The sequence below is a fragment of the Venustampulla echinocandica genome, assembly GCF_003357145.1.
Source record: "Venustampulla echinocandica strain BP 5553 chromosome Unknown scaffold_2, whole genome shotgun sequence".
NCBI lineage: Eukaryota > Fungi > Ascomycota > Leotiomycetes > Helotiales > Pleuroascaceae > Venustampulla > Venustampulla echinocandica.
The window spans coordinates 3,391,937-3,416,250 of NW_022474207.1; the positions used below are offsets into that span (position 1 = coordinate 3,391,937).

Below are 24,314 nucleotides of genomic sequence, written 5' to 3' on the forward strand. Positions count from 1 at the left end.
GGTTTCGGCTCCTGAGGCTGCACCCTTCGCGCCACGTTATGCAAGGCATCAACTTCCGGGGCAGGGGGGCGAAGCAAATTATTTAAGGTATTTAAGGTATTTATTTGTTATTTATTTAGTGGAGAGGTTCCAAGTGGTATACTCGCCTCATCCCATCAGCACCACCACCATCCATACGAGAACGCCGACAATGCGGCGTCCTGGGCTTCCCGGTCCAACTGTGCCAAAGTGAAGGCGCAGGTGACGACGAAGGGCAGGTGAACGGCGGGAGGGACCACCTCTGCAGGCTTTGCAAGACAACCACGGGCGGTGGCTGTGGAGGATGATACAGCTTGGGCTGGGGCGCATCAATCGCCTTCTTCAACACACGCCGCAAGCATGGAAGGCCATCCACGTTGCCGGCACCAATGGCAAAGGCTCCATATGTGCCTATCTGTCCGCCATGCTTCACGCCAGCGGCGTACGCACCGGCCGATTCACCTCTCCACATCTGATTGATCGCTGGGATTGCGTCACCATCGACCAGCAACCAGCCCAGGAATCCGCTTTTCAGCAAGCAGAAGACCTGATGATGCGGAGGAACGAGTCAGAGGCTATTGGTGCTTCGAAATTCGAGCTTCTCACGGCGACAGCCTTCGAGCTGTTTGCTAGAGAAAAGATTGAAATGGGCGTGGTGGAGGTGGGATTGGGAGGCCGACTCGATGCGACCAATGCGATGCAGCACAAAGCGGTTACTGTCATATCGAAAATTGGCCTGGACCATCAATCGTTTCTTGGAGATACCATCGAACGGATCACCCGTGAAAAGGCTGGTATCATGAGGCCAGGAGTTCCGTGCGTATTAGACAGGAGCAATTCCCCGGCTGTTCATAGAGTCGTCGAAGATTACGCAAGGGAAATCGGCACAGATGTAGTTCTCAGTTCCACCGACTCTGCGTTTCTCGATGACCTGCCGCAGAAGGATTATGAACCTCACCAATGGCAAAACCTGGCCTGCGCATATACCGCATTTCATCTGGCATATACTAAGTCAGAATCGCCGCTACATCGCCTGGCGGCTGCGGTCCAAGACATGCAGTGGCCGGGGCGTCTCCAGACCCTTGATATTCGGGGCATTACAGGGAGACAGGAGCCAGTTCTCCTTGATGGTGCTCATAACGCCCAATCAGCCGAGGTGCTGCGCAGATACGTAGATGGTAGACTACGGAAGGAGGCAGGCAAGGTGACCTGGATATTGGCAGCTTCGCAAGGAAAGGAACTTGACGACGTGATAAAACCCCTTATACACCCGGGTGACTGTGTAACGGCGGTCCAATTCGGTCCTGTTGACGGTATGCCATGGGTCCAGGCCACCCCTCCACAAGATATCTTGGCTGTTGCCGCCGCTTCTGGTGTTGCTGATGGCCAGATGCATAACTCTGGGGCGGACACATCAGATGCAATGCGTTGGGCAACTGCCGTTGCTGCTGGAGGTCCAATTGTCATTGCTGGAAGTCTATATCTTGTCTCTGATGTGTTACGTCTTCTGCGAGATGCGGAGCAGGTACAAGCAAGATATTGGCCTAACAAATCCACTCATCCTTAATGATAGCTCCAATTATGTTACATGCGATGTTGTTGTACTGGGCAATATCCTCATTGCCAAAAGTCTGCTTCACTATACCACTCTTCTTCCTTGAGACCTCCCCCCGTGCACCTTCAATTCCATTAGCTGCAGTGCACATGTCCTATTCCTGACTACTTGTCCGCCGAAAGCCCTAGACAGCCACGATTTTGATACGTCACATTGCCCACAACACTAGCTTTGCTTCAACTTGGCTACTTCGTTCCCCAGGCGTCATCTTCCCTACTCACAACAACCTCATCTACCTCCAACCTCCCATCCACAATCTCCTTCCCATTAACCAAATCATTTTCGTTAACCCTCTTCCAAGCTGCCTCCTCATTAGCCGCAATGCCGGCTTTCACATGTCTCGGGACAAGTCTCTTCCCTGCTGTATCAAAATCCACCTCGACAAACCACAATTCATCCATCAACCCTGCGGCCTCCTTCCACGGCTCCTTATTCAAGCTGAGATAATTCCCTTCAAAGACGATAATCCTATCTGTAGGTGTAATAGGTATATCTTCCAAAACGGGGTCTTTGATAGCGTGGTCGAAGGAGGGCGCATATAGTACTGTGGTTGAGGATGTGAGCGGTTCGCGAATGGATTTCACGAGCATGACGAAGGCGTCGCCATCGAATGTGAACTCTGCGCCGCGCCGATCGTGAGCAAGTTGAGGGTCCGGCATGGAGGAGAGCTGGGCACGAGAGAGGTGGTAGCCATCCATAGGGATGAAGGCTGCGATTGGTGGAGAAGTTTTGGTTTGGTTTTGGTCTTTGGAGGCATGGAGGGCGTTGAGACGGGATGTGACGGTCTTTGCTAGGGTTGTTTTACCTGGTTGATGTTTAGTTAACAATAAAATATTTAGTGGAAGGGGAGGCGGAAAGAGATAGAGCGGAGGGCAGGGTGGTGGAGGCTAGAAAGTGGAAGGTAGAGGAGCTACCAGAGCCTGGAATCCCGGAAATGGCAATAAGAAGACGTTTAGATGCCGGGACTGTTTGGAACTTTGCTAGATTTAGAATTTAGTTCTGGAGATATCCTATTTTGGAGATATAAGGTAGACCTACCCCAGGTCTTCTCGACCAGCCTGTTTACTTGATCCTCCATAACGGGCAACTCAATGGGTACCTGCCAGAACTAAAAACAGGGGTTTTGTTCGAAACCAGGTAGTAACGTAAAACTTGCGTCTTGGTACTGTAATTGTATGGGTTAGGAATCAGAGCAGATATGTCTACGCCGCATTTCCAAACATGGGTTTTGACGATTTTTATATCTTGGTTTCAAACCCGGGGGTCCTATTGGTGACGTAGCGGTGAGGGGGGTTAGAGCTGTTAAGCCCGGCGAATAAATCGCCACGCTCGGACTTGGGGAAGATCAACAGGGCGACCAGGGCATGTCAGACCGAGTTCGGCTATCTCGCAGGAACGAAAGTAAAAAATACCGATAAGGCACCACTTACATAGGTAACCTTGACAACTTTGAAAACACGGACAGTTCTCCGTCCCGCACGCGGTGCTGTGTTGATGGGCTGAAGATGGACGACGAGGATGGCGGTCTTTTCAACATCCATATCAGTTCCTCAGATGAGTCTGCAGACGAATCTCCAAAAGTCCCACGAGACTTTCAGTCCGAGAAGGATTTCCAGCAGCAGAAAGCAGCATGGAGGCCCAAGATTGAGCCTGGAGAGGTAAATCCCTTCCTTCTTACCTAAACTTAGACTAACCAAAATGTCGAATCGAAGTTGTGGAAAACGCTTAAGCTTCCAATGAACAATCCCTCAAAGCCCGAATCCCAGGCCGTCCTACATGCAATTGAGGAATTATATTTCTTTCGGAGGTATGAGGAGGCTAAGAAGGTTGCAGAAGATGCACTGAAGGGGGAGCTGAGTGCCGATTATAAGAAGGTCGTGGTGGGTTACAGGACGAGATGCGATATGAAGCTCGACGGCGTCAAATCAAGAATTAAAGTCTAAACCAAGATATCCGTTCGGACCTCAATATTTCATCCCGGGGCGCCAATCATTTCGGCATTTTACAAGATCCATCGACAAGTTCTGGGAAGAGTGTGCTATGGCGCTGGCTAAGTCCATAACCTCTCCCATATTTGCGTTTTCTTGGGCCAGGACATTTCAACCATCACCATGGGAGACTTCTCACTCTCTCCTCAACGAACTTCCGAATGGTATCACCTCGAGAGATCCTGGCAGCAGGTAAAAACAAAGACTTCAGGCTCGCCAGCCTCGGCCTCTTTGCCCAAGTCTGTGATGAGCAGGAAGAAGCGAGCGAAGTAGAAATTACCATTTGTGGGCGACTTCTCATCCCCCGTATTCTAACAGCCTCTTGGGAATGCGAGTCGGAAGCTGGTAAAGGACTTGCTGTTGAATACTTATCTGCCAGACCCGTGGCGTAGCATTTAGCACTAGAGGAAGCTGTTCGTGATTCGAATTCTTAAAACGAAACACCCAATAATTTTTGTCGATAGCTAGCTTAAGCAGTCAAAGCAATTCAATAGACATATCCCTATTAAAATACTAAATATCCCTATTAAGACGATCTTCCAGCTCTCGGTATCATGATGTACGAGATTGTAGTTGGAAGTCGGATTCGGGACGGTAAAGATGGCTAGGACGTCACAAAGCTGTACATGAAGGGAGAGTTTCCCGGATTAGAGGGAATTGAGGCAAGGTTGGCGAAGGTTGTAAAGAGGTTCTGGCAGGATCAATGTGCGAGTGCTGAAGGCTGATTATGCTTTATTATGTATGGAAGTAGACCCGTAGGTACTCCCTGACTCATCCTCGACTGGAAATATTTATTCCAAGACGATAAGTCGAAGGCCGGGTATGATGCATCTATAATTACATAATGTCTAGGTATATCTCTCAGCAGCGAACTGGATCTCCCTCTAAGCCGAAACTCCCCGCTAAAGCAAAACCCTCCGCCCGATCTGGCCCTTGAACTCCCAAAGTGAACTTTTTATGTACCCGTTCCCGCTCTCTAATGCTCTAAAATGCTGTGCAACGCTAATCGAAGGATGGATCGTAAGCGTCGTGTAGGGAACCGGTAAATCTCATGGTCCTTGCGCGTCTATAGCACCATCTTCTCTCGTTCAATTCCATTTAACTTTTGCTTCTCTTCGCCGAAAACCCTCCGGCTCATCTCGAGCACTGCTTCGAATCCTTCCTTTCCTTTCTGGGCGTTTTCCCTAAACCGAGTAACACTGGCCTCTTCCACGGCATTCTTGACCTTATGCCAGCCACCACACAAAGCGGTGATCTTCGCGTCTTGGACAAACTGTGTCTGTGTAGCTGAGAGCGGTTGGTAGACCACTGATTCCTTCACGCTCAGGATATTTGAATATGTCAAATTCGACGACACCATGGTGACTTTTTTCGATTCCGGGTCAACATATGAGGTTTCGAAGACGTGGGAAGTGTCTGATCCTCCGAGGATCGCGCTCAACCACTTTGGAGCGCTTTGTTTGCAGGTAATTAATCGCTCAGTCCGTAGCTATCATAATGTTAGATAAAGGCACCCGACGAGTACAAGAGTGAGGAGCAACATACAATTCCGGATTGGGGATCCACCTGTCGCGATAAAGTGTCGACGGCGATGACATGCGTCGATTTGTCGTTCCACGGACAGTATTTCCGCCAATTTGCCGTAGAGACCTCCTCCCACGAGTAGTCGAACGTCTCCTCGTTCGAAAAGACCTTCATTTTGATCGCGTGCGCCTTGCAGGACTAGTTATGCCAGTGGCAGGAGTCCGGGGTATCGACAAAACCGCGCTTCAAGTCGCTTTCGAGTTGGGGGGATTCTTATTGTCTGAACAGGACGAGTTCAGTAGGGGAGGGCACTATGTACAAGGAATACGATAATTCGTTCTAGATGGTGGTTTTGGCGGTTTGCGGGTCAAGGGAGGTGTGATGCTAATTATATGGAACCCAGATGATCTTCGAAGTTCGAATGGAGAATACCGGAGAAGAACTAGATTTTTCGCCCCTTCGCTTACCGCTAGTGAGCGTGCTTTGCCGGCTGGCCGACCTGTCAAAAGCGACCGATCGCGGAGAGGCGGCGATCATTAATAATGCCTATGATGAAAGAGCTGCAGATACAGGGAAAGGAACTCTTGAAAGAGAGAATGGTTGGCTCGGGGTTGGCTCTTTGTTCTCATTGTAGCGGCGACTCTTCTTTCTCCGCATATTGCATAATATGTCCCACTCGGTATGTAAAGGCTCAACCGCACCACTCTACACCTATTCATAATTCCATGGATATCTTCTTAATGCATCTGCTAAGTTACCTACCTACCTAGGTAGGTAGGTATTAATAAGTACCTATGTATCCAGAGATATCTACTTACCTAGGTAGCTACATCTATCTCTATGCCTGCGGAGATACTGTACGTTCCTACTAGTAGTCCATACACCTATTCAGTCGGCGATTTTGTGCCTCGGTGTTGCCAACTGCCACATAAATGCCATTCGCGTCTCTTCGGTCTCCGCGCTGGGCCTGGGCCTTGAGTCCTGGACTGCGCTGGGGGGTTGGTTGAATCGATCCGGCAGGTCAACTTTTTGCTCTTTTGCTCTGGGTTTATTATTATTAAACTCCTTCCGTTTCGCCCGCATTCGCCATACTGTATATGCCAGCCGGAGCAAGCGGTGCTTCTGATAAAAAAAGACCAGCCACAACCTCCGGCGAATCACGGCACGGGGGTTTCGGTTCCGTGCTATAAACTGCTTTCTCTGCTCTAATATCCATCTTCCCCAGCTTCCAGGTTGCTCGCTTATGAGGTTCTTGGGTACACAAAGGTGCTCATTTGCCCGATGGTTCTAGTCCTGCTGCAAAGCTGGGGTCGATCGCTCTCATTCATGGCCACAGGAGAGGAGAACGTGCGTCCCCTGGCTCAGATGTGCGTACAGTAGCATGATATGACGGGATTGCTCAGCTTGTTATAATTCAACGCCCACCCATCACTCACCACCACACCACTCACTATAACTCACTCCTTACTGCGCTCATTTCCCTGCTTGCTAGCCTCTCTCCCAATCTTATCCCTAGTCCCTCCGAGTTGTTGTGCTGTGCATCGAGAACTTACCTTCGGCTTTGCGCAAACGCGTCGCGTACGTTTCACTCCTTTGCGCCAGCCATCCTCATCAATTCAGCATCTTGCGCAGCTGGTCATTTAGCAGTAATCCCGTCTTTAACAACTTGCAAAATGCCTCCCACGTTGCGAAAACGCAAAGCGCCTGCAGTTGAGCCCGCGACAGCACCTCCCGCCAAAAGGAAGGGCCCCGTCGCCAAAGCTGTCGCAAAGGTGAAGGAGGCCGTGAGCCCTAAATCTACCAAGACCAATGGCTCAGCAAGTATATCCAAGGTCGCTGTTGGTGGAATTGTTGACCTCGATGGATTCGGTGGTGAAATCGAGACAAATGATGGAGTAAAGACTACTCTCAAGAAGTTGGTGGATGAGAGTAAGAATGGGGTTGTTCTCTTTACATATCCAAAGGCTTCCACACCTGGTTGTAAGTAGCTAATCCGTGTCAATTACTCGATATTCTGGTTCCGCGAGACTAATTGGCGCAGGTACAAAGCAAGCCTGCATCTTCCGCGATCAGTATACACCCCTCACATCTACAGGATTCTCCATCTATGGACTCTCAAAGGATTCGCCCAAAGCCAATACCACCTTCAAGCAGAAACAGAAACTCCCATATCCTCTCCTCTGTGACCCCAGCGCAACTCTCATCTCCGCCATTGGTTTAAAGAAAGCTCCTGCCGGTACTACCAGAGGTGTATTTGTGATCGATAAATCCGGCAAGGTTCTGGCAGCCCAGCCTGGCTCACCCACCGGCACTGTTGATATCGTGGAGAAGCTTGTGAAAAGTGGCAGCTCAACTGCTTCAGAGCCTAGTGAAGATAAGGAGGAGAAGCCCGAAACTGAGGCCGTTGCTCCAGCCGCAAATGGGGTCGGTGCTCATGGGCCTTCGAAGGACGATGTTGCTCAGGCGGAAGTTGCTTCACAGGTTGCTGATACTGCTGAGAAGCTTGATAGCAACGAGGAGACGCCTGCTGCAGCTTAACCATATCAAGTCAACTTGAAAAATAACAGGGCATTTTCGATTACGAGTTTGGTTTTATATTTGATATCACGAAGTAGGGACTGTGATGGTCGCAATGGGCGTCAATGGAACATGCTGCCCTGGTCCTGGGAGGATTCACATTCTCTATTTGTAATAGCTAAGGGGTCATGGATAGGATATGAAATATACATGGAAATGATCAAACTAGCTCTGGCGCTTCCCTTACTAACACATGACATCCAGTGGTCCATTTAGGTTACATAGGTATGTCAAATCAGTCTCGTCTTGTAATGTCCAAATTCATATCTTCAACTAATAATTGAATCATTATTTGAACTTGTAATATACCCAAGACTTTTAACCATTAGCTAATGCTATACGTCGTATAACATGGATGATGTATGATTGTTATGGCTATGAATCGCACTGTTTGAACGGTTCGGATAAACCTCGGAACAACCATCTCGAAGTTCAATCGCCAGTTCTAACGACGATCCGTCGTCAATCCCAATTTATTGAGCTCCTTGAACACCGACAACGAGTCAATTGTCCTTTAGTTGCGCATCGAGTGGCGCACCAAGAGCTGGAAAATGTCTCCGCAAGCAGCAGCCAAAGCTGTTGGCCGCGTCATTCCCGTCAGCAAGGTAGGTTTGACTCTGGGTTGCGTCAAGCACCCTCACATCCTTCACGTCCCTCACTCCCCAAGCTCATAGACTAATGTGCCCGGCTCTAGAAATACACATTACAGTCAACCGGAGTCTGGGAGGTTATCCGCCGTTTCTTCGCCGTCGACCCCTCCCGCAGTAATGGCATCCCCCTCAACCCGGAATTCCGCAACCCACCTCCAGGATCCAACCCTCCACACTCCTTCGCCGACCCCGTTACCATTCCCGCGGGGGACATCGCCGGTAATCCCTACTGGAAGCGTGATTCAAGACGCGCATACCCAGTTCTGTCGACCGTTACCCAAGGGGATGCGGTGGGGCTGTTGAGTGTTGGGAGTGAGGCGGCGCCGAAAAAGGAATTGATTGGAGAGGCTGGTAGCAAGGAGTTGCTGAGTGTCAAGGAGGAGGGCCAGACAGGCCTAGCGAGCTATTTTGATAAGGGAGGCAAGCAGAGTGTTTTGGGTGCCCTAGGAAAGGATGGTTTGCCGCCTTTGCCTAGTGGGCTAAGTTTGAAGGCTGGGGCTGATAAGTATGTGTTGACTAAGGAGAATGCGTATCCCGAAAAGTGAGTGCTCTTGACAAGAACCAAATTCAGCTAGAAATGGTGCTAACTGCGTTATTAGATATCCGTGTCGGACGTTCCAATAGAGGTGGGGAGGTGCTAGAAGTGTCGCTTTGTACATAAGAGAGAACGGCAGAATTATCAGAGAATCTACACAGCAAAAGTCAGACGGACTTTATTTCCTTTGAAGTTTCAGATCAACTGCTTGGATTTGCGGAAGTCTTGCGTAATGTTGTTCGTTCGTCTTGGAACTGCCCTATAAGAGTTGGACCATGACCAAATAGATGGCACATGTGTTCATAACAAGCAATAACAACGCAGTATAATCGGTCATGTTTTTTTTGGTACTGGCTCTATTATCTGAGACTATTATTTAGCTTGATGAGCTTCTAGGAAGGCTGAAGAAACTCCTACTGGTTCTCAAGCTGTCGGCCTTTTTCGTGTATAACAAAAAGGCAACCCCAATACCACATATATATCTACTTTGCATTTAAGGGTCCTCTTTCGCGTCAATTAGCAATAGCCTAAGTTATACGAGGGCTCCTTGAGGGTGGCACAATTCTCCGAAGATAATGTTTGTCCTCCTTGCCTCCTAGCCGCGTTTGACTCGTGATATCGTTTGGAAACTCTGTCGGTGGATTTGTACCCCCCACTGACCGTGCACATGCTCTTTCTGCTGGTGCGAGGAGTCGATAGCCTCCATATAGTGATAAGGTTAGTCACGTGTGTGTCACTTTTCCTGCGTTCTGCCTCCCATAGGTACCTATATAGTTCAAAATAGGCAGTTTTTATTTTAAGGAAGACAACAGGCGGCCACTTGGCTAAGTGGTTCAGGTCAAATTGTCTTCTGGAGAGGATTGATTGGGACAAAACGACAAAACCGGCAAGAGATGTAGGCATTCGACACCGGGCCGAACTCTTTTGCTTCCAGAGTATGCGATTGGTTTTTAATTTCTAGTATCCTTTTCCTGCCTTTAATTGTAATAATTGATATTATCTTTTTTTTGGTTCGCTTATTGTGAGTGGGCTGTTGCGAGTTGGCGAGAGTGGCAGAACCGGAGAGGGAATGGCGGTGGTTACAGCTCGATAGCAAGCGGAGTGAATAGCCAGGGTAGGTAGCTTAGGTAATGGGGTATGCTAGGTACAGCACTTCACTTTCCCCTCGAAAACAGAAGGCTATGAAAGAGACCTCAATTCAAGCTTCACATTCATTTGGCTTTCTTATCCTCTTGATAGACAACCCAAACACTACATTAAAAGTAACAAGATCTAGCCTTGTATTAGCATGAAGGTGCCCTTTTTTTTTTAACTCCCCAGGTCTATAATACCTTGACTACACGTCCTAAACGTAAATGTACCAAGGCAATACCTGACAGTAGCCTAAACCTTTAAAGTAGCTGTTTCTATCACTTCTTCGTCTATAGCGAAGCCCGAGTTCAAGAATACTAGTATGTGGAGTTATATGTGGTTATCGCTATCCGTAAATCCAAGTCAAGGTCTTATGATATGTAGGACGTTGTTTCTAATTTTAAAAGGCTTATCAGCTCAAATCAAATCAATCCCTCACAATAGTTTAATATCCTATTGTCATTGACTCTTTCCAAACTAGTACTGTGAGGCATGTGAAAATGCCAACGCAGAAAAAAGTCACCATTACAATAGGAGTGATACCAATTGTACACTCTTACTATTGTCTACACTGGAGGTAAGCCTATATATTTCTCGACTCCAGTACCAGTTCGACATTCCTTCCCTCCAGCGACCACGACATTTCCCATCCCACCTCCAGCGACCATCATGTCAAATACCCGACAGCAATCTACCTCTAGCTACATTGACATGTCAAGTCCTCGGGCTATACCAAGTTCCAGCCCGAAATATTTCAACTCCAATCAGGAACGAGCTGGCCCCTCTTCGAATATCCTCAGCGAGAGGACAATGTCCCGAAATAGGAGAAGTGCTTCTCCTTCCCCCTCTGACGGGTCCCAAGTCTCAGAAAATGTAAGTTCAGTTACTTTTACAAAATCGCAGATTTAGTAAGAGATAGACTTTCTAATAAGAAACTATAGAAACGACTAAAAGCCTCCGAAGCCATTCTCCAGGAGAAGGCAAGATTTAAGAAACAAATCCGACGTCTGAAGCATACTATGCGGACGATTATCGAGCTGGAGTTGAGGGAGAAGATTCGGGGAGAGGTGGAGGAAGAGGTGGAGAGGGAGCTCCGCTGGAAGCTGGAAAAGAAAATCCGCGTCCGCAAATCCAAAGAGATGGAGGAGAATATTAAGAAGGCGATCAAGGAGGGGGTGGAGGAGGAGACGAAGAAGATTAGGGAGCAGTTTGAGAGGAGTTTGGGGTTGCGATTGGGAGAGGAAGAGTGGATGAAGAAGACCGTGGGCGAGAACGTGAAGAGAAAGAAGGGAGTTTAGTTTGTTATAACTTTTCTATTGGAATTTGAAGTACCTAGTGGATACTGGAGATACACGACACTTGTCCCTCTCGTATTTATGAATGGAAGTTGAAAATAGTGATCGCGACCTACAACTTGATCGCAGCGGAGATGTTCAGTATAAGAGGAATTGAAATGAAATTGCACAGTATTTACAACTACCCGAGAGTGATCGAATCCGGACTGAGCTATCTCCAAATTCATAAAATCATCGCATCTTATCCCATGCTGTTGCCAAATTCCGTTGCCCAAAACACCTTCTCTACACTACACCCCCTGCGTTACTTTCCACCACCAAACCAGCTTGTGATGCCACCCTTAGCCTTCTCTGCACCTTCTTCGAATTTCCGATCAACTGCATCAATTTTCTTGTTAATGTCCTTGCTGGCGTCCTTGCGGTATTGATCAATTTCAGCCCCGGTTTTTGAGAGCTTTGATTTTGCTTGCTCGGTCTGATTGGTGGCAGTGTCAGTACGTGGCTTATGCTTGTGGTATGGTAGCTTCAAGGGACGTCTCAGATGACAAATGAACGGGGAAGAGATATAAGGGTTCGTAAAACTGGGTAGGGCCACGAACCAGAGCGTCCACCTTTGCACCAGCCTCAGTTGCCCATTTCTCACCTTCTTTCTCAACTCGATTGGCACGTCCAGGCAACTCCGACTTTATTTTGCTCGAAGCTTTGGAAAGATCATCTATTACGTAGGCGTTATTAACTGCGGGGTGCCTCGTTGTCAGGCTCACTGTGGAATGGGTGAAAGCTTACGCTCCAGCTCCTTCTCTGCGGCCTTTGGTGACCCGCCTGCTTTGTAGAGGTAGTAGCCTACGCCAGCGGCTGCCGCTGTGCCAAGGTAGAGGGGAGCTCTAGACTTTGGTGCTGCCATTGTATTGTGCGTTATCGAGGAGCTGTGAGGGATTCGGAGAGTATATATAGTATGGAGTTGATAGTTGTTGGTTGCGTATGGGAATGGGAAGTTGAAGAGGGAGAAGTAGAGCGATCCGGTGGAATATAAGGAGAAGGAAAAGCTCGGAAGGAATAAATGTGCGAGATGTATTGCATGATGTACTACGTACCGGTGCTATACGGAATAGAGAGATCGACGATTGGCTGGTACACGACAAAGCGATCAGCTTGCTGGAAACGGTGCTGTTTCTCTAGCTACGTCATCAACGTAACCGTTCAATTCCAAGCGGGGGAGAATGTGGCTGGTGAGTAGTGGCTGGTGAGTGGCTGGTGTACAAGCTTGAGGATGTATAATACTCCGTAGCGTGTAGTTGTGTGTGGCACCAACCTATTCGCCTGGCAAGATGTGACTACCACGTTTTACATACAAACTATTGTATTCCCTAGTAAGAGTAGGAAATAATAAAATGTTGTAACATTATTCTATCCGAAATACTCCGTGGCTTACACAATTCTGTGATATGTTGTTGATGTTCACGAAGTTGGAAGATTGCCAACACAACATTTGCAATCCCTGTAGTCCTAAATGCGCGTCATACAGCTCCTGTATTGATACCCTGACATGACGGAAACCTTCCACAGCACCTTGGAAAGCGTAGCTTTCAACATGGCTTACCTATCTTCTTGCACCATAATTTCCTGGACATAACCATAGCCGCCAATGTGAATACAACGGTGACTAATATCATAATCAAATCATTCCAAGTACTGTCTCAGAAGTTGCCACTGAACGACATCAACAACATCAAATCTCCATCGACTCTGAAGCACAGTCCGTTGTAGCGTAGTAGGAGTCACCAACACCTACAGTATGCATCCCCACCTATAGGAAGTGAAATGTCTCTCCTGCATTCCTCGACGCGCCGCCCTAAACCCCTCGAAGACGCAGACTGCGACCACGAAATCAGTCTCGTTGACCATACGGGACCCAATCCAGTTGGTAGCCCTGCTGAAAATGAATCTATTACGGCCATCCCCTCCGCGACTACAGAAGCTTCGGACTCCTCATCGACGAGAGATAGAGATGCTTCTCCACGAAAGACCCATACCAGACAACGCTTACATGAGCAAATCTCAAAACGGAAATACAAGAAATATCAGGATCGTGGTGTAGAAGCAGACGGGAGGGATGCGGATGGTGATGAAGGGGGCGCGGATGAGGTTGTGACAGAAGATGGCGATGGGCAGGAGCCGGCGAACGAAGAGACCGAAGATCGAGGCCGTACAAGCATCAAGGAAATCCCGAAGCCAGATTCCGCGATAGACGTCCTATACGAGAACCAGCGGGGCGGCTTTCTCTGCGGAATACCCCTATTCTCCTCCAGGGCCTTGGGAAATCTCGACCCTTCGGCCTGGACGAACATTGCTCAGAAAACAAGCGCAACAAATATAACCAATGCGCAAGTCCCTGACCCGTCCTGGAAATGGGCATGGAAAGACTGGTCCATAAACCACGAGAACGACGTGGATGAAGACGGGTGGGAATACTCCTTTGCTTTCGCCAAACAATTTTCGTGGCATGGCCCATCATGGTGGAACTCTTTCGTAAGACGGAGAGCGTGGATCAGGAAGCGGGTTAGGAAGAATGCCGGGTTCCAGGCCCCCGAAGCGCATAGATTGAACTCTGATTATTTTACGGTCCAGCCAGCTGTGGATAGGAGTCGGAGTCGGCAGTCGACTACGGAATCGAAGAGATATAGCATTGATCAACTGGCTTCCCGAAAGATGGAAGAACCTGATGCTGTGGAAGATATTCGAGATATCGAGGCCCTGATGACGGCTTTGAAACATGCCAGCATCGATAGGGAGAAACTCGAGATTGTCGAGAATTTTATTAGGAATGGTGGGGATGAGTTGTGTCATTTGAAGCAGCACAGGCATGACATTCTCAGGATGTTCATTTTCCAAGCTTCGAGGAAGATCTTACTCGCACACCTACATAAGCTATATGAGGAAGCCGCAGAAGAGCTGGGGCAGCATGATGAGGAGGGAAATGATGTAGATTCGCCTAAGCAGCGATGGCTGCGGAACTTAGAGGTGGCATTGCGAGGTGCTGATGAGGAAGTCAAGAAGTTGGAATTTTGGGGTGATGTCAAGGATCTGGCGGAGACAGGCGAAACAAAAGGGGCTGTAGATGAGTCCCAGGGTTGGAATAGCAGAATATGGGAGGGTATTGATAATAGTGGACCAAAGGATGTTTTGTCTAATCCAGAGGCTTCTGCAACAGAAAGCTGCAAAATTGGAGCCGCGGTTTTAGAGGATACGGAAAAGGGAAAATCGAAAGCGAAGGAATAGATAGCATCTTAGCACTGGCGCCCTTGGAGAGCCCTCTTTTTGCAGATGGATAAGTATTCGTCCTTAGTATAGCGATCCGATAGCTCTCACGACCCTACAGATATAATATTATTAACATATATGCCCACAGATGTAATATGCATGAGTGAAGAATTCTCTGCCAGGTGATGCGTTCGTAGAGACAGATCGAAATGTACTTGATAATATTGTCTGGGAAAGCAACATATACAACTACCGGCTCCAAATATCCTTCAAAGTAATGTATGGTATAAATAATCATTATTGAAAGAGACTCCGGACTCCTGAAGCAGCCAAGTCCAGCACGCCACTTCCCATTACCATATAGCCCTATTTCATCCCAAAACCCTTTCATGCATTCCTTCCTCTCCTAACCTCCCTCCCCATCTCTAGTCCCTCACTAATCTCCAACTCGATAACTAACCAAAGTATCCACCTTATGATTCGTCGTACTAAAACTCCTTAGTTGCACTTTCTCGCCATTTTTAATCTCCTTCGCATCGCTATCTCCCCATTCCATCGGTACCTCACTATCCGCATCCGCATAAACTAACACATTGAACGTGCAATCGCCGTCGAGCTGTGGGAGGAAGGTTACTGAAGCGGTGATTTGTCGGAAGATGGACTGTATCTCGGCTTGGATTTCTACTTCTGTTTTTTCTGGTGGTGGGGCGGGTGCGTCACTGTTTCAGAAAGAAACATATGTTAGAAGGAGGTAAATGGTAGAGATATATTGAGCGTAGGATAAGGAGGAAGGAAGCCTTACTTAGGAGTAGCGTTTTCCTTGTCAGCGCTCTTCTTCGAAGATTTCTTGGAGGAGGATTTGTTGAATATTTGGACCTGTTATCCGTCGCAAATCAGCTAATAATTCTTAAATGTTGCAATTTGGAATGCAGTTGGACATACGTCAAACTGCCATCGCTCGACGTGCTCGCCAGTATCTTTACTCGTAATAACAACAACAAGCTTCGATATCTTTCCTCCAATCATCCACTTATCGAGCTGTGACATTATTTTCTTTATGTACGCCTTGACTTGATCGTCCGATGAGACCAGCATTGTGAGGCCATACTTCTTGACACTGCGGATGAGATATTAGATATGATTTCGATATGGAGAGGGACGCAAGCAGGAGGGGAGACGGACGCTGTGAAGTCTTCGGCGGGGTAAACTCCACGCTGGAATCTATAAACGAGTCAGTGGCTGGCATGTTCGGAGATGTGTTGGAGATAGGATACATACAGTATGGTATTTATCGAGTATTGGAACTAGCTTTTGTTAACCTGCTATTCGCATACCATCTCCTACAGCGATTCAAGGGTTCACTCACGAATTCCGCAACCAGCTTCGATGACCCTGCGCCACTATATATCAGAGCTGTGCGCAAATCGGAAATCAGCAGCAAACATACCTTTCAGCGAAAGCTTATGGACCTTCGATTTATCTTTCTCTCGTTCGACAGACATCTTCGTTGGTTTGATAAGAAGTTGAATCAATCAGTATCTTGCGCCTGAGATCTGCCGGATCTCCCTGGAAAGATTAAGGTTCAGTATCGGTTGTCGGGGTGATCGGCTATTTTTCGGCAGTTCCTCGACCCTACTCCTGAAGCCGAAATGATTTTTGGGATTGCACTCAATCAACGAGCCTTGAAAGCCACCACTCATTGCCAATGCAGCGATGTCCATTGCAACTCCTCCGGCTCCCTAGCACCCTTAGAAGCCAATATGCTTCTCAATTCTTCACCTTATCCAAACAGGTGCCTTCGCGCACATTCACCACCTCAATAGCGCTCCGTGCCGCTCAAGCATCGAAAACCATTTCAGAGCTTGAGCGCCGCATCCAAGACATCCCTATCGAACGATTCCGCAACTTTTGCATAGTAGCGCACGTCGACCATGGGAAGAGCACGCTCAGCGACCGCCTACTAGAGTTGACGGGGACGATCGAGCCGGGGGGCAACAAGCAGATCTTAGATAAGTTAGACGTGGAGAGGGAACGGGGTATTACCGTCAAGGCGCAGACATGTTCTATGCTGTATAACTACGAGGGCGAGGATTATTTGCTGCATCTGGTAGATACGCCCGGACATGTGGATTTTCGAGCTGAGGTTTCGAGGTCATATGCCAGCTGTGGAGGGGCGTTACTTCTGGTCGATGCTAGTCAGGGCGTCCAGGCTCAGACGGTAGCCAATTTTTATCTTGCGTTCTCGCAAGGCCTAGTGCTTGTCCCTGTTATAAATAAAGTTGATCTGCCTTCGGCGGATGCACCTAGGGCGCTAGAGCAGATGAAAACGGCATTTGAGTTAGAACCGGAGAATGCGGTTTTGGTGTCTGCGAAGTCGGGACTTAATGTTGAGAAGATTCTACCGAATGTCATCAAGCAGATTCCTCATCCTGTGGGGGATCATACGAAGCCTCTAAGACTTTTACTGGTTGACTCATGGTATGATAACTACAAGGGGGTCATCTTGTTGGTCCGGATATTTGATGGGCAGGTCAAGGCTGGGGACCATGTGGTATCATTCGCAACAGGTATCAGATACTTCGTTGGAGAAGTTGGGATGATGTACCCCCATCAAACACCTCAGAGTGTCCTTCGAGCGGGCCAGGTTGGGTATATATACTTCAACCCTGGTATGAAAAAGAGTCAGGAGGCATTGAGCGGAGACACCTTCACCACTGTTGGGTCAGAAAAGCTGGTTGAGCCGTATCCAGGCTTCGAGGAACCAAAATCCATGGTATTTGTCTCGGCGTTCCCAGTCGATCAGGGTGACCATGGCCATCTGGAAGACTCCATCAACCAAATCGTTCTAAACGATCGAAGCGTTACCCTACAGAAAGAGTCTTCTGAGGCCTTGGGTGCGGGCTGGAGATTAGGATTTCTCGGCACACTCCATTGTTCTGTATTTGAAGACCGCCTTCGGCAAGAGCACGGCGCTACAATTATTCTTACCCCTCCCACCGTCCCTTTCAAAGTGATCTGGGGCGACGGCCGCGAGGAAGTCATTCAATCTCCCACAAAATTCCCCGATACCGATTCCCATCATCGGAAAGTTTCCGAGTTCCAAGAACCATATGTCTCGGCCACTATCACGCTTCCGGAAGAATATCTGGGAAAGGTGATAGAACTTTGCGAGGCGAATCGTGGCGAGCAGAAGGAACTCAGCTTCTTCACCGCAACACAAGTCATCCTCAAATACGACCTGCCACTTGCGCAACTGGTGGATGATTTCTTTGGGAAGCTTAAGGGCGGTACTAAGGGGTATGCGAGTCTTGATTACGAAGATGCTGGATTCCGAAGAAGTGATGTCGTCAAGATGCAATTACTCGTCAACAAAGAGCCGGTTGACGCCGTGGCCCGAGTTTTGCATAGCTCCCAGGTCCAGAGACTTGGTCGGATATGGGTGAAGAAGTTCAAAGAACATGTTGACAGGCAGATGTATGAGGTTGTCATTCAAGCTGCGGTAGGGAATAGAATCGTGGCTAGGGAAACGATCAAGCCGTTTAGAAAGGATGTGCTGCAGAAATTGCATGCTGCTGATATTGGGAGGAAACGGAAGTTGTTGGACAAGCAGAAGGAAGGGAGGAAAAAGCTGAAGGCCGTGGGGAATATCACGATCGATCATACGGCGTTCCAGAAATTCCTTGCTAAGTAGACGATGGGACTGGGGTTGAACGTGTATAATCAGATAGATGCTAATGGATATATCCTGAATTCTCAAAGGTTGAAGGCCATTTCTTGAACTTGCAACGCCTAACTGATGCACTCTCGCTTAATCTCGATCAAATCTATGCCGAGCAAAAGGGGGGAAATTGAACAAGAGCGTCGATGCCTCAACATCTTGAGGCTCTCACGAGCCAACTCAAGTATGTGATGGGAGCAACACCAACAAGCAGGAGGTGGATGTTGTAAAAGGATGCGATGCACTGCGACTTTGGATGACCATGGCTGAACCAGATGACCTAGATGGTTTGGGTAATATGGTGTGAGCGCGGTGAGCTAGATGAAATGTGAAAATGGTATAAAGATAGACTCTCCACCACCTCTACCTTGGGCGGTCTGCTATCTACAACATCATCTCCCCCTTTTTAAGGTTTTATTACCTGCTACAATTGGCCGGAAAACCCTCTCCCTGGAAGCATCCAATCAATAGAATGTGTTAACCTGGAGACACAGTATGTGGATGTATAGAAGATGATTTAAGTCCCAATCAATAGTATAATTAATTTTTGTAAGTTATTACATTATTTATCCTTAGCTAGGTATAGCCCACTTCGCATTCACCCTCACAGTTTCGATGTCGAGTGGCGCAACGTTAGTCAAGCTTGTTGTAATCTTTGGAATATCATACGGGATACCGGGCTGCAAACTCGCTAAGTCGTCGTACCAGTAGCACCTGACCGACGTATCGCTAGTAGTGCAACTAGAATAGGGGTCTTTATTCCAGTCAAATGTGCCTGAGCCGTCAAAATAAATTCTATACCTGATTAGCATAATATACAAGGGGGAAGCCTAAAAAAAGAAACTAAAGGAGAGAGAGAGGCCTACGGGTGTGCTGCATCCTTGTCGGTGCACTGCCACACTTTATCCAGTGTTAAAACCTTTTTAAATGGATCAAAGCTGAAGCTGCAATTCCAGTGGATTGGTTGACCGTCGCCATAGCTATTGCAGTTGTACCTAAAACATTAGTCAGCCTCGTCATTTTCTTTCGTTGCTATTCTACTACTATTACTGCTGCAGATTATCCTTAAAACGCAATACTTACACCGTATTTATACCACTTCCCGATAAGGGCGGCGCACTCGAAGAGAAGAAGTAGTCCGCGAAGCCTGGGCCGGTCAGGCCGCAGGTAAACTGATTTAGCGTCACGCTGTTTGGATCATTGGCTGGGAATGTGTTCGTTTCGAAGAACAGGCCGCGCATATAAAAAGTTGGGTTAACAACGCTGTCAAAGGTGCAACCGCCGTGAACGGGATCTGCCGTCACGAGGGAGAATTCTGGAAGCGTCTGCTTGGCGGTTTGGGCTCCCTTGACGGCATGGGATGGGTTCGGGTCGGTGCAGATAGTGACAATGTCGTCCGGAGTGCCTGTGATGCCCGGGGTCGACGAGCAGCTAAGCTGTAGTGAGGTGCTACCCGCAGCGGCAATGACGGTCCTTGTCTATAGTCAGCTACTGCTATATCCATTGGATCATTTGGCCCGAGGACCAGGATCAGGATCAGGATCAGACTCACGGTTTGACGTTAGTCTTAGGGTTCTCAAGGCAGTACCACAACTCCTCGACTTTGAGTTCGAAATTAGGCGCTTGGCCGGTGAAGGTCACGTCAAGCGTAATGTTGTTGAATCCTCCCCCCGTACAGCGCAAAGGACTAGGAGGGAGGAATTTCTCATATGACGGCGTGAAGCTGCAAGCTACCTCGTGCTCTATAGCGTTGTTTTTCACCTTGAAGTTGAGGTGCACGCCCTTGGGCTTGAAGCCAGTATCTGGTTGGACGAGACAGAATTGTTCTGGGATGTACCACTCTTTACACTGGCCCTTGGTATAATTCTGGTACGACACGTCGGTTACCGTCCACTGATTATCGCCAACACTCGCACATGATGCCGCGTCGTAGCCTGGGGGCGGCGATGGCTGGGCCGGCGTCAATGGGAGGGGTAGACTCAGGGTGCCGGGCACAAGGTACGGGATCGGAGAGACGCAGTCAGATCCAGAGCATTGGGTAATGGTGGTGCTGCCGCTGGCCGTGAAGGTGACCCTGTGGTTGTTGCTGGTCAATACAAGTGATTCCTCATTACTCTATATTCCGTATACTAGGTCACTTACTTGCCACCTTCGTCACCACACACCCAAATCTCGCTCAGCTTGATGACGGGGCCGTTCGGGCTCTGAGAGAGGTAGCCGCGGAGCTCATCGTTGCCGGAAGTTTGGCATTCACCATCCGACTTGCACTGGAGGTCGCCAATCCGCCCGTTCGGTTCTGAAGCACGGTTGTCCACGGTAAAGGTCGTGGTGCCGCCAGAAACCGTGTACTTGGTGATGATCCAGCTCGGGATCGTCAGGGACTTGTCCGTGCATCGTCCTGATGGCCACGTGGGCGGCGCTGCAGGAACGTCGATTGCCAAAGCACTCACTGCCAAAGCAGCAGCGGCGAGAATCACTGAAATACCCATCTTGGTTAGCAGCTGGTTTTGAAAGGGCAATTACAAAGCTGCGCAGAGGGAACGCTACCTACCTTATATATTTTATATTTGAGGCACAGGGACGCTTGACTAGCGCTTGACTATCTCTACCTCCGTAGAATTTGATCTGTTTACGGAGTAGAAAACAACCTACCAATCTTGGTGATGATTGCAAATACTGTAGATTGGAGGAGCTACACCAAGATGACTTCCACGTACAAAGACTCGCGTGTATGGTGCAGGCTAATATCGACCTATCATAACCCCGCTGCCTATACGTAAAGGCCGCCATTTAGCCGATTCGACCCCCCTAAAATTCCAAATAGTAAGCACGTCGACGTAGTACTCATTTACATATTCGTCGCTGTAGAGGCTTGGTCGGTGGTATTTCCCCTCAGCTACCATCGTTGCAGAGGATGAGATGCCTGTTGCAGAAGCGGGAGCCCTGCTCCGTCCTCCGCGCAGTATGTTGAACGTCAGGCCAGAATGCTGAATCATTGCTGATCTATGGGAATCTGCACCGGTGCAAGGATGAAAAGGCTTAAATGAAATATCTATCCTCGGTCACCACGCCATGTGTTATGCCTACCTCACGTTAAGTGGTACTTACTCCGTATACGAGAGTCGATAAGTGGAGTAATCTACAGAGTAAGTAAGTCGTACAGTAACCCAGCTGCTGGATCAGGACGAGTAATCTTATTTTACCAATGTGCCCCTTAATTTCAGAGCCCAGCTTCCTCTACCTTCCTTTATAATAACTTTTCGTTCCTCTACGGAGTACTCCGTAATTCATTGATCTTGGCCAGAAAAATTTAGACCCCAGGCAGCAAACCTGCCAAGTCACGTACCCGGTGGCCGAAAAGAGGCCTATATTTGAGCCTCGCTGGCGTACGGAGTAAGTCCGAAGGATCTCCATTCCCACACGTCCTGTATGAACCGACGGCCAGTATGGCTACGCATGGCATACTCTACATTGGAATAGGGACAGTTGCTTCTGGCCCTGCGCTCGTAGACCTGGGAAAGAGAATCGAACTCCAGCTGTCTAAATTATTTGCCCTAAAGGACGTCCATTTGTCAGCGTGTTACACTCAAATTGCACAGGGAGAAAAGCAACCTCTAGTGGTGGTGTATCATCTGGAGAAGACAGCTCTTGAACGCTTTCCTAATCTCAATGATCCCGAATTCCAGATTACGGAGCTACTTGAGACAGAAACATCACCAAATCTGGCGGCGGAAATGAGGCTGTACGAACAGATCCAGGTATATCAGCTAGATGAGGCTCGTGACCCTCAAATTGAAGGTAAGTATTTGAGAAGAGCGAGACTCATATGTCGTGCTAACCTTGTCAGTGATCATAAAAGGGGGAACCCCAGGACCTTACGCCATCTTTGCAGCAATCGAACCGGCTGCTGGAACGGACAACGATTTAGACAACTGGTATCGGCAGGAACATCTTGGACTCGTCTCAGAGGTCGGTGGTTTCATTCGAAGTAGGAGGTACAAGCTCCGAGAACTCTTCACCTTTGACCTATCCATTGGCCAGCAGAATGAAAACATTGTCCCGCGTTACCTTGCTATTCACGAATTCCAAAATGCAGATTATGTTGGTGAAACCCTCACCCCACCTACGGTGTGGTCAGCTAGAATTTTGAAATCTGTTCGGCACGTGGATCTTTCAGTCTACAAGCTGCTCAACTTCTTGGGAACCAGAGATGGATAGTTTGGACAATCATGCGTTTGTTCCTACATTTGCCAGATCTGTCGTTTAAGAGTCCGACTCAGCGGGACCGAGAATAACAAATTACGATAGCTAGGCTATCAGCTTTTGGGCTCATTGGCTGTACAAAGATACTCGGGCAACGTTTAGATTATGCATAGATGGTTCAGGTATACGCGTTGCTCTCGTTGAACCAATTACACATTTGTCAAAGAGAATCGAGTTCACATTGCACTACTGCTAAAGAACGTAAGAACACATGTAAATCCATCATATTCAAAACCTTCACTGACACCCGGGTGACATCAAGATATGTCACAACAACTCCGTCAACATTCATCTCCTCCAGCTGCTCAGCATGTAACTGACAAGTACTTGATCGCATATGAGTGAATCGAGCTGTCAAAACTGCTCGGGTCCAGCCCTAAGTGCTAGCCTCTGCTGTTGAAGCTTCGGCAGCTTCGGCATCTTCCGGGGTAAGCTGAAGAGTTGTTAGCTCATATGGGATTCGCAAACTTTGGAAGTTTGGCCTTACGAAAGCGAATCCATATTTGAATTGTCTTTTCTCGACATTTCGCTTCTCAGCGTCGGCGGCAGCTGCCTCCGCTTCCTCCGGGGTCAAGAAGGCGAAGCCGTACTTGAATTGTCTCTTGTCTAGACCGCGCTTCTCTGTCTCCGTAGCAGCGGCCTCGGCCTCCTCTGGGGTCAGGAAGGCGAAGCCGTACTTGAACTGCCTCTTTTCCACGGCACGGTTGGCATCAGCGGCGGCAGCTTCGGCATCTTCTGGTGTGAGAAAAGCGAAGCCATACTTGAACTGTCTCTTGTCGAGATCGCGCTTCTCTACCTCTGAGGCGGCAGCTTCAGCCTCTTCGGGAGTCAAGAATGCGAATCCATACTTGAATTGCCTCGCCTCGACAGCAGCATTAGCAACAGGGGCAGCAAGGCTCAAGGCGCCAAGAAGGCATGTGGCCAAAGCAATAGAGTGAAAGAACTTCATGATGAAGGAATTGAGGTTGGACAAAAATTGGCTGTGCTTGAAATTCTTTGCTACGTTGAGAGATGGGAGGAGTTGGTGAGTTATCTCTGGTCCCTACGAGGTAGCCGACTTTATAAGCTCCATTTGGAGTTTCCCATTATACAGCAGTCAAGATCTGCCGGTCACCGGTATGAAATTTCTGACGGTTAGCACTATCAAGCCAATCATACTTTCATTGCATCATCCACAATTACCTGGACGACTTGATGGACCTTCGGATCTTCCTGCAGCACCACTGGCCCGTTCCGTTCCCCGTACCTTGATACATCTACTCAAGCTTGTTGTTGCTAGGATAGGTTTCTATAAGCCCCGTGTGATTGAAACTTGTGGAGTTTGCATGCGAGGAAACGTGTTACCGTTGGAAGGCCGGCCATCTATCATGCACTAGGGTCTCGAATAGAGTGGAAACCCTGAGCAAAGCCCATGGTATGTAGGCACTTGGGAAGTGCTTGTCAACAATAACCCATGACAGTTCGGCCCTCGTGTTTTCCTTTCCAAGAGATTGATTCCTCTAGTGATGACCCGGAGGGAAAGTATGTTCCCCTAGTCAACACCAGTGATTTGATCCTGCGGTAAGCTGATAACCCGGATTCATGAAAGGAACCTGGCTGCATTAGTGAAGAAGCAGCGTACGAAACTTCTGGAGTTGGAAGGTGGATATCGAACCTTGGGTTATTGTTGTATTGTACTTTCGTGGTAGGCGTATCAATCTGCACTTAACCGTCTGTGCGCCCACTTAGAAGCTCCTCTA

The 24,314-nt window shown here is 48.4% G+C and overlaps 14 protein-coding genes across 14 annotated transcripts; 8 read left to right on the top strand and 6 right to left on the bottom strand.

Moving 5' to 3' along the window:
* Positions 1-442: 442 nt before the first annotated feature.
* BP5553_05500 (uncharacterized protein) lies at positions 443-1,585 on the top strand (the record flags this gene model as incomplete). The annotated part of the gene is made up of 1 exon (XM_032014123.1): positions 443-1,585. One exon carries the CDS (start codon positions 443-445, stop codon positions 1,583-1,585), a length of 1,143 nt encoding a protein of 380 aa, XP_031870723.1.
* A 233-nt stretch (positions 1,586-1,818) lies between these two features.
* On the bottom strand, positions 1,819-2,711 carry BP5553_05501 (Uncharacterized protein; the record flags this gene model as incomplete). Its single annotated transcript, XM_032014124.1, has 3 exons — positions 1,819-2,438; positions 2,548-2,613; positions 2,672-2,711. The coding sequence occupies 3 exons, from the start codon at positions 2,709-2,711 to the stop codon at positions 1,819-1,821; spliced, it is 726 nt and encodes a 241-aa protein (XP_031870724.1).
* Positions 2,712-3,138: 427 nt separating this feature from the next.
* Positions 3,139-3,576, top strand: BP5553_05502 (Uncharacterized protein; the record flags this gene model as incomplete). The annotated part of the gene is made up of 2 exons (XM_032014125.1): positions 3,139-3,291; positions 3,322-3,576. The coding sequence occupies 2 exons, from the start codon at positions 3,139-3,141 to the stop codon at positions 3,574-3,576; spliced, it is 408 nt and encodes a 135-aa protein (XP_031870725.1).
* Positions 3,577-4,687: 1,111 nt separating this feature from the next.
* Positions 4,688-5,319, bottom strand: BP5553_05503 (Uncharacterized protein; the record flags this gene model as incomplete). The annotated part of the gene is made up of 2 exons (XM_032014126.1): positions 4,688-5,110; positions 5,167-5,319. 2 exons carry the CDS (start codon positions 5,317-5,319, stop codon positions 4,688-4,690), a joined length of 576 nt encoding a protein of 191 aa, XP_031870726.1.
* A 1,499-nt stretch (positions 5,320-6,818) lies between these two features.
* On the top strand, positions 6,819-7,683 carry BP5553_05504 (AhpC-TSA-domain-containing protein; the record flags this gene model as incomplete). The annotated part of the gene is made up of 2 exons (XM_032014127.1): positions 6,819-7,125; positions 7,187-7,683. The coding sequence occupies 2 exons, from the start codon at positions 6,819-6,821 to the stop codon at positions 7,681-7,683; spliced, it is 804 nt and encodes a 267-aa protein (XP_031870727.1).
* Positions 7,684-8,273: 590 nt separating this feature from the next.
* On the top strand, positions 8,274-8,996 carry BP5553_05505 (21 kDa subunit of NADH dehydrogenase; the record flags this gene model as incomplete). The annotated part of the gene is made up of 3 exons (XM_032014128.1): positions 8,274-8,327; positions 8,417-8,913; positions 8,972-8,996. The coding sequence occupies 3 exons, from the start codon at positions 8,274-8,276 to the stop codon at positions 8,994-8,996; spliced, it is 576 nt and encodes a 191-aa protein (XP_031870728.1).
* Positions 8,997-10,707: 1,711 nt separating this feature from the next.
* Positions 10,708-11,336, top strand: BP5553_05506 (uncharacterized protein; the record flags this gene model as incomplete). Its single annotated transcript, XM_032014129.1, has 2 exons — positions 10,708-10,911; positions 10,980-11,336. 2 exons carry the CDS (start codon positions 10,708-10,710, stop codon positions 11,334-11,336), a joined length of 561 nt encoding a protein of 186 aa, XP_031870729.1.
* A 301-nt stretch (positions 11,337-11,637) lies between these two features.
* Positions 11,638-12,237, bottom strand: BP5553_05507 (Uncharacterized protein; the record flags this gene model as incomplete). Its single annotated transcript, XM_032014130.1, has 3 exons — positions 11,638-11,808; positions 11,933-12,048; positions 12,120-12,237. The coding sequence occupies 3 exons, from the start codon at positions 12,235-12,237 to the stop codon at positions 11,638-11,640; spliced, it is 405 nt and encodes a 134-aa protein (XP_031870730.1).
* Positions 12,238-13,154: 917 nt separating this feature from the next.
* Positions 13,155-14,612, top strand: BP5553_05508 (Uncharacterized protein; the record flags this gene model as incomplete). The annotated part of the gene is made up of 1 exon (XM_032014131.1): positions 13,155-14,612. The coding sequence occupies one exon, from the start codon at positions 13,155-13,157 to the stop codon at positions 14,610-14,612; it is 1,458 nt and encodes a 485-aa protein (XP_031870731.1).
* A 418-nt stretch (positions 14,613-15,030) lies between these two features.
* BP5553_05509 (putative spindle assembly checkpoint protein) lies at positions 15,031-16,096 on the bottom strand (the record flags this gene model as incomplete). Its single annotated transcript, XM_032014132.1, has 7 exons — positions 15,031-15,313; positions 15,397-15,470; positions 15,537-15,711; positions 15,777-15,815; positions 15,873-15,898; positions 15,961-15,986; positions 16,042-16,096. 7 exons carry the CDS (start codon positions 16,094-16,096, stop codon positions 15,031-15,033), a joined length of 678 nt encoding a protein of 225 aa, XP_031870732.1.
* Positions 16,097-16,299: 203 nt separating this feature from the next.
* Positions 16,300-18,285, top strand: BP5553_05510 (Translation factor GUF1, mitochondrial; the record flags this gene model as incomplete). Its single annotated transcript, XM_032014133.1, has 1 exon — positions 16,300-18,285. One exon carries the CDS (start codon positions 16,300-16,302, stop codon positions 18,283-18,285), a length of 1,986 nt encoding a protein of 661 aa, XP_031870733.1.
* A 599-nt stretch (positions 18,286-18,884) lies between these two features.
* BP5553_05511 (Uncharacterized protein) lies at positions 18,885-20,801 on the bottom strand (the record flags this gene model as incomplete). The annotated part of the gene is made up of 5 exons (XM_032014134.1): positions 18,885-19,107; positions 19,179-19,307; positions 19,396-19,785; positions 19,865-20,398; positions 20,455-20,801. The coding sequence occupies 5 exons, from the start codon at positions 20,799-20,801 to the stop codon at positions 18,885-18,887; spliced, it is 1,623 nt and encodes a 540-aa protein (XP_031870734.1).
* Positions 20,802-21,758: 957 nt separating this feature from the next.
* BP5553_05512 (uncharacterized protein) lies at positions 21,759-22,530 on the top strand (the record flags this gene model as incomplete). Its single annotated transcript, XM_032014135.1, has 2 exons — positions 21,759-22,110; positions 22,160-22,530. The coding sequence occupies 2 exons, from the start codon at positions 21,759-21,761 to the stop codon at positions 22,528-22,530; spliced, it is 723 nt and encodes a 240-aa protein (XP_031870735.1).
* A 421-nt stretch (positions 22,531-22,951) lies between these two features.
* On the bottom strand, positions 22,952-23,524 carry BP5553_05513 (uncharacterized protein; the record flags this gene model as incomplete). Its single annotated transcript, XM_032014136.1, has 2 exons — positions 22,952-23,008; positions 23,063-23,524. The coding sequence occupies 2 exons, from the start codon at positions 23,522-23,524 to the stop codon at positions 22,952-22,954; spliced, it is 519 nt and encodes a 172-aa protein (XP_031870736.1).
* Positions 23,525-24,314: the final 790 nt, after the last annotated feature.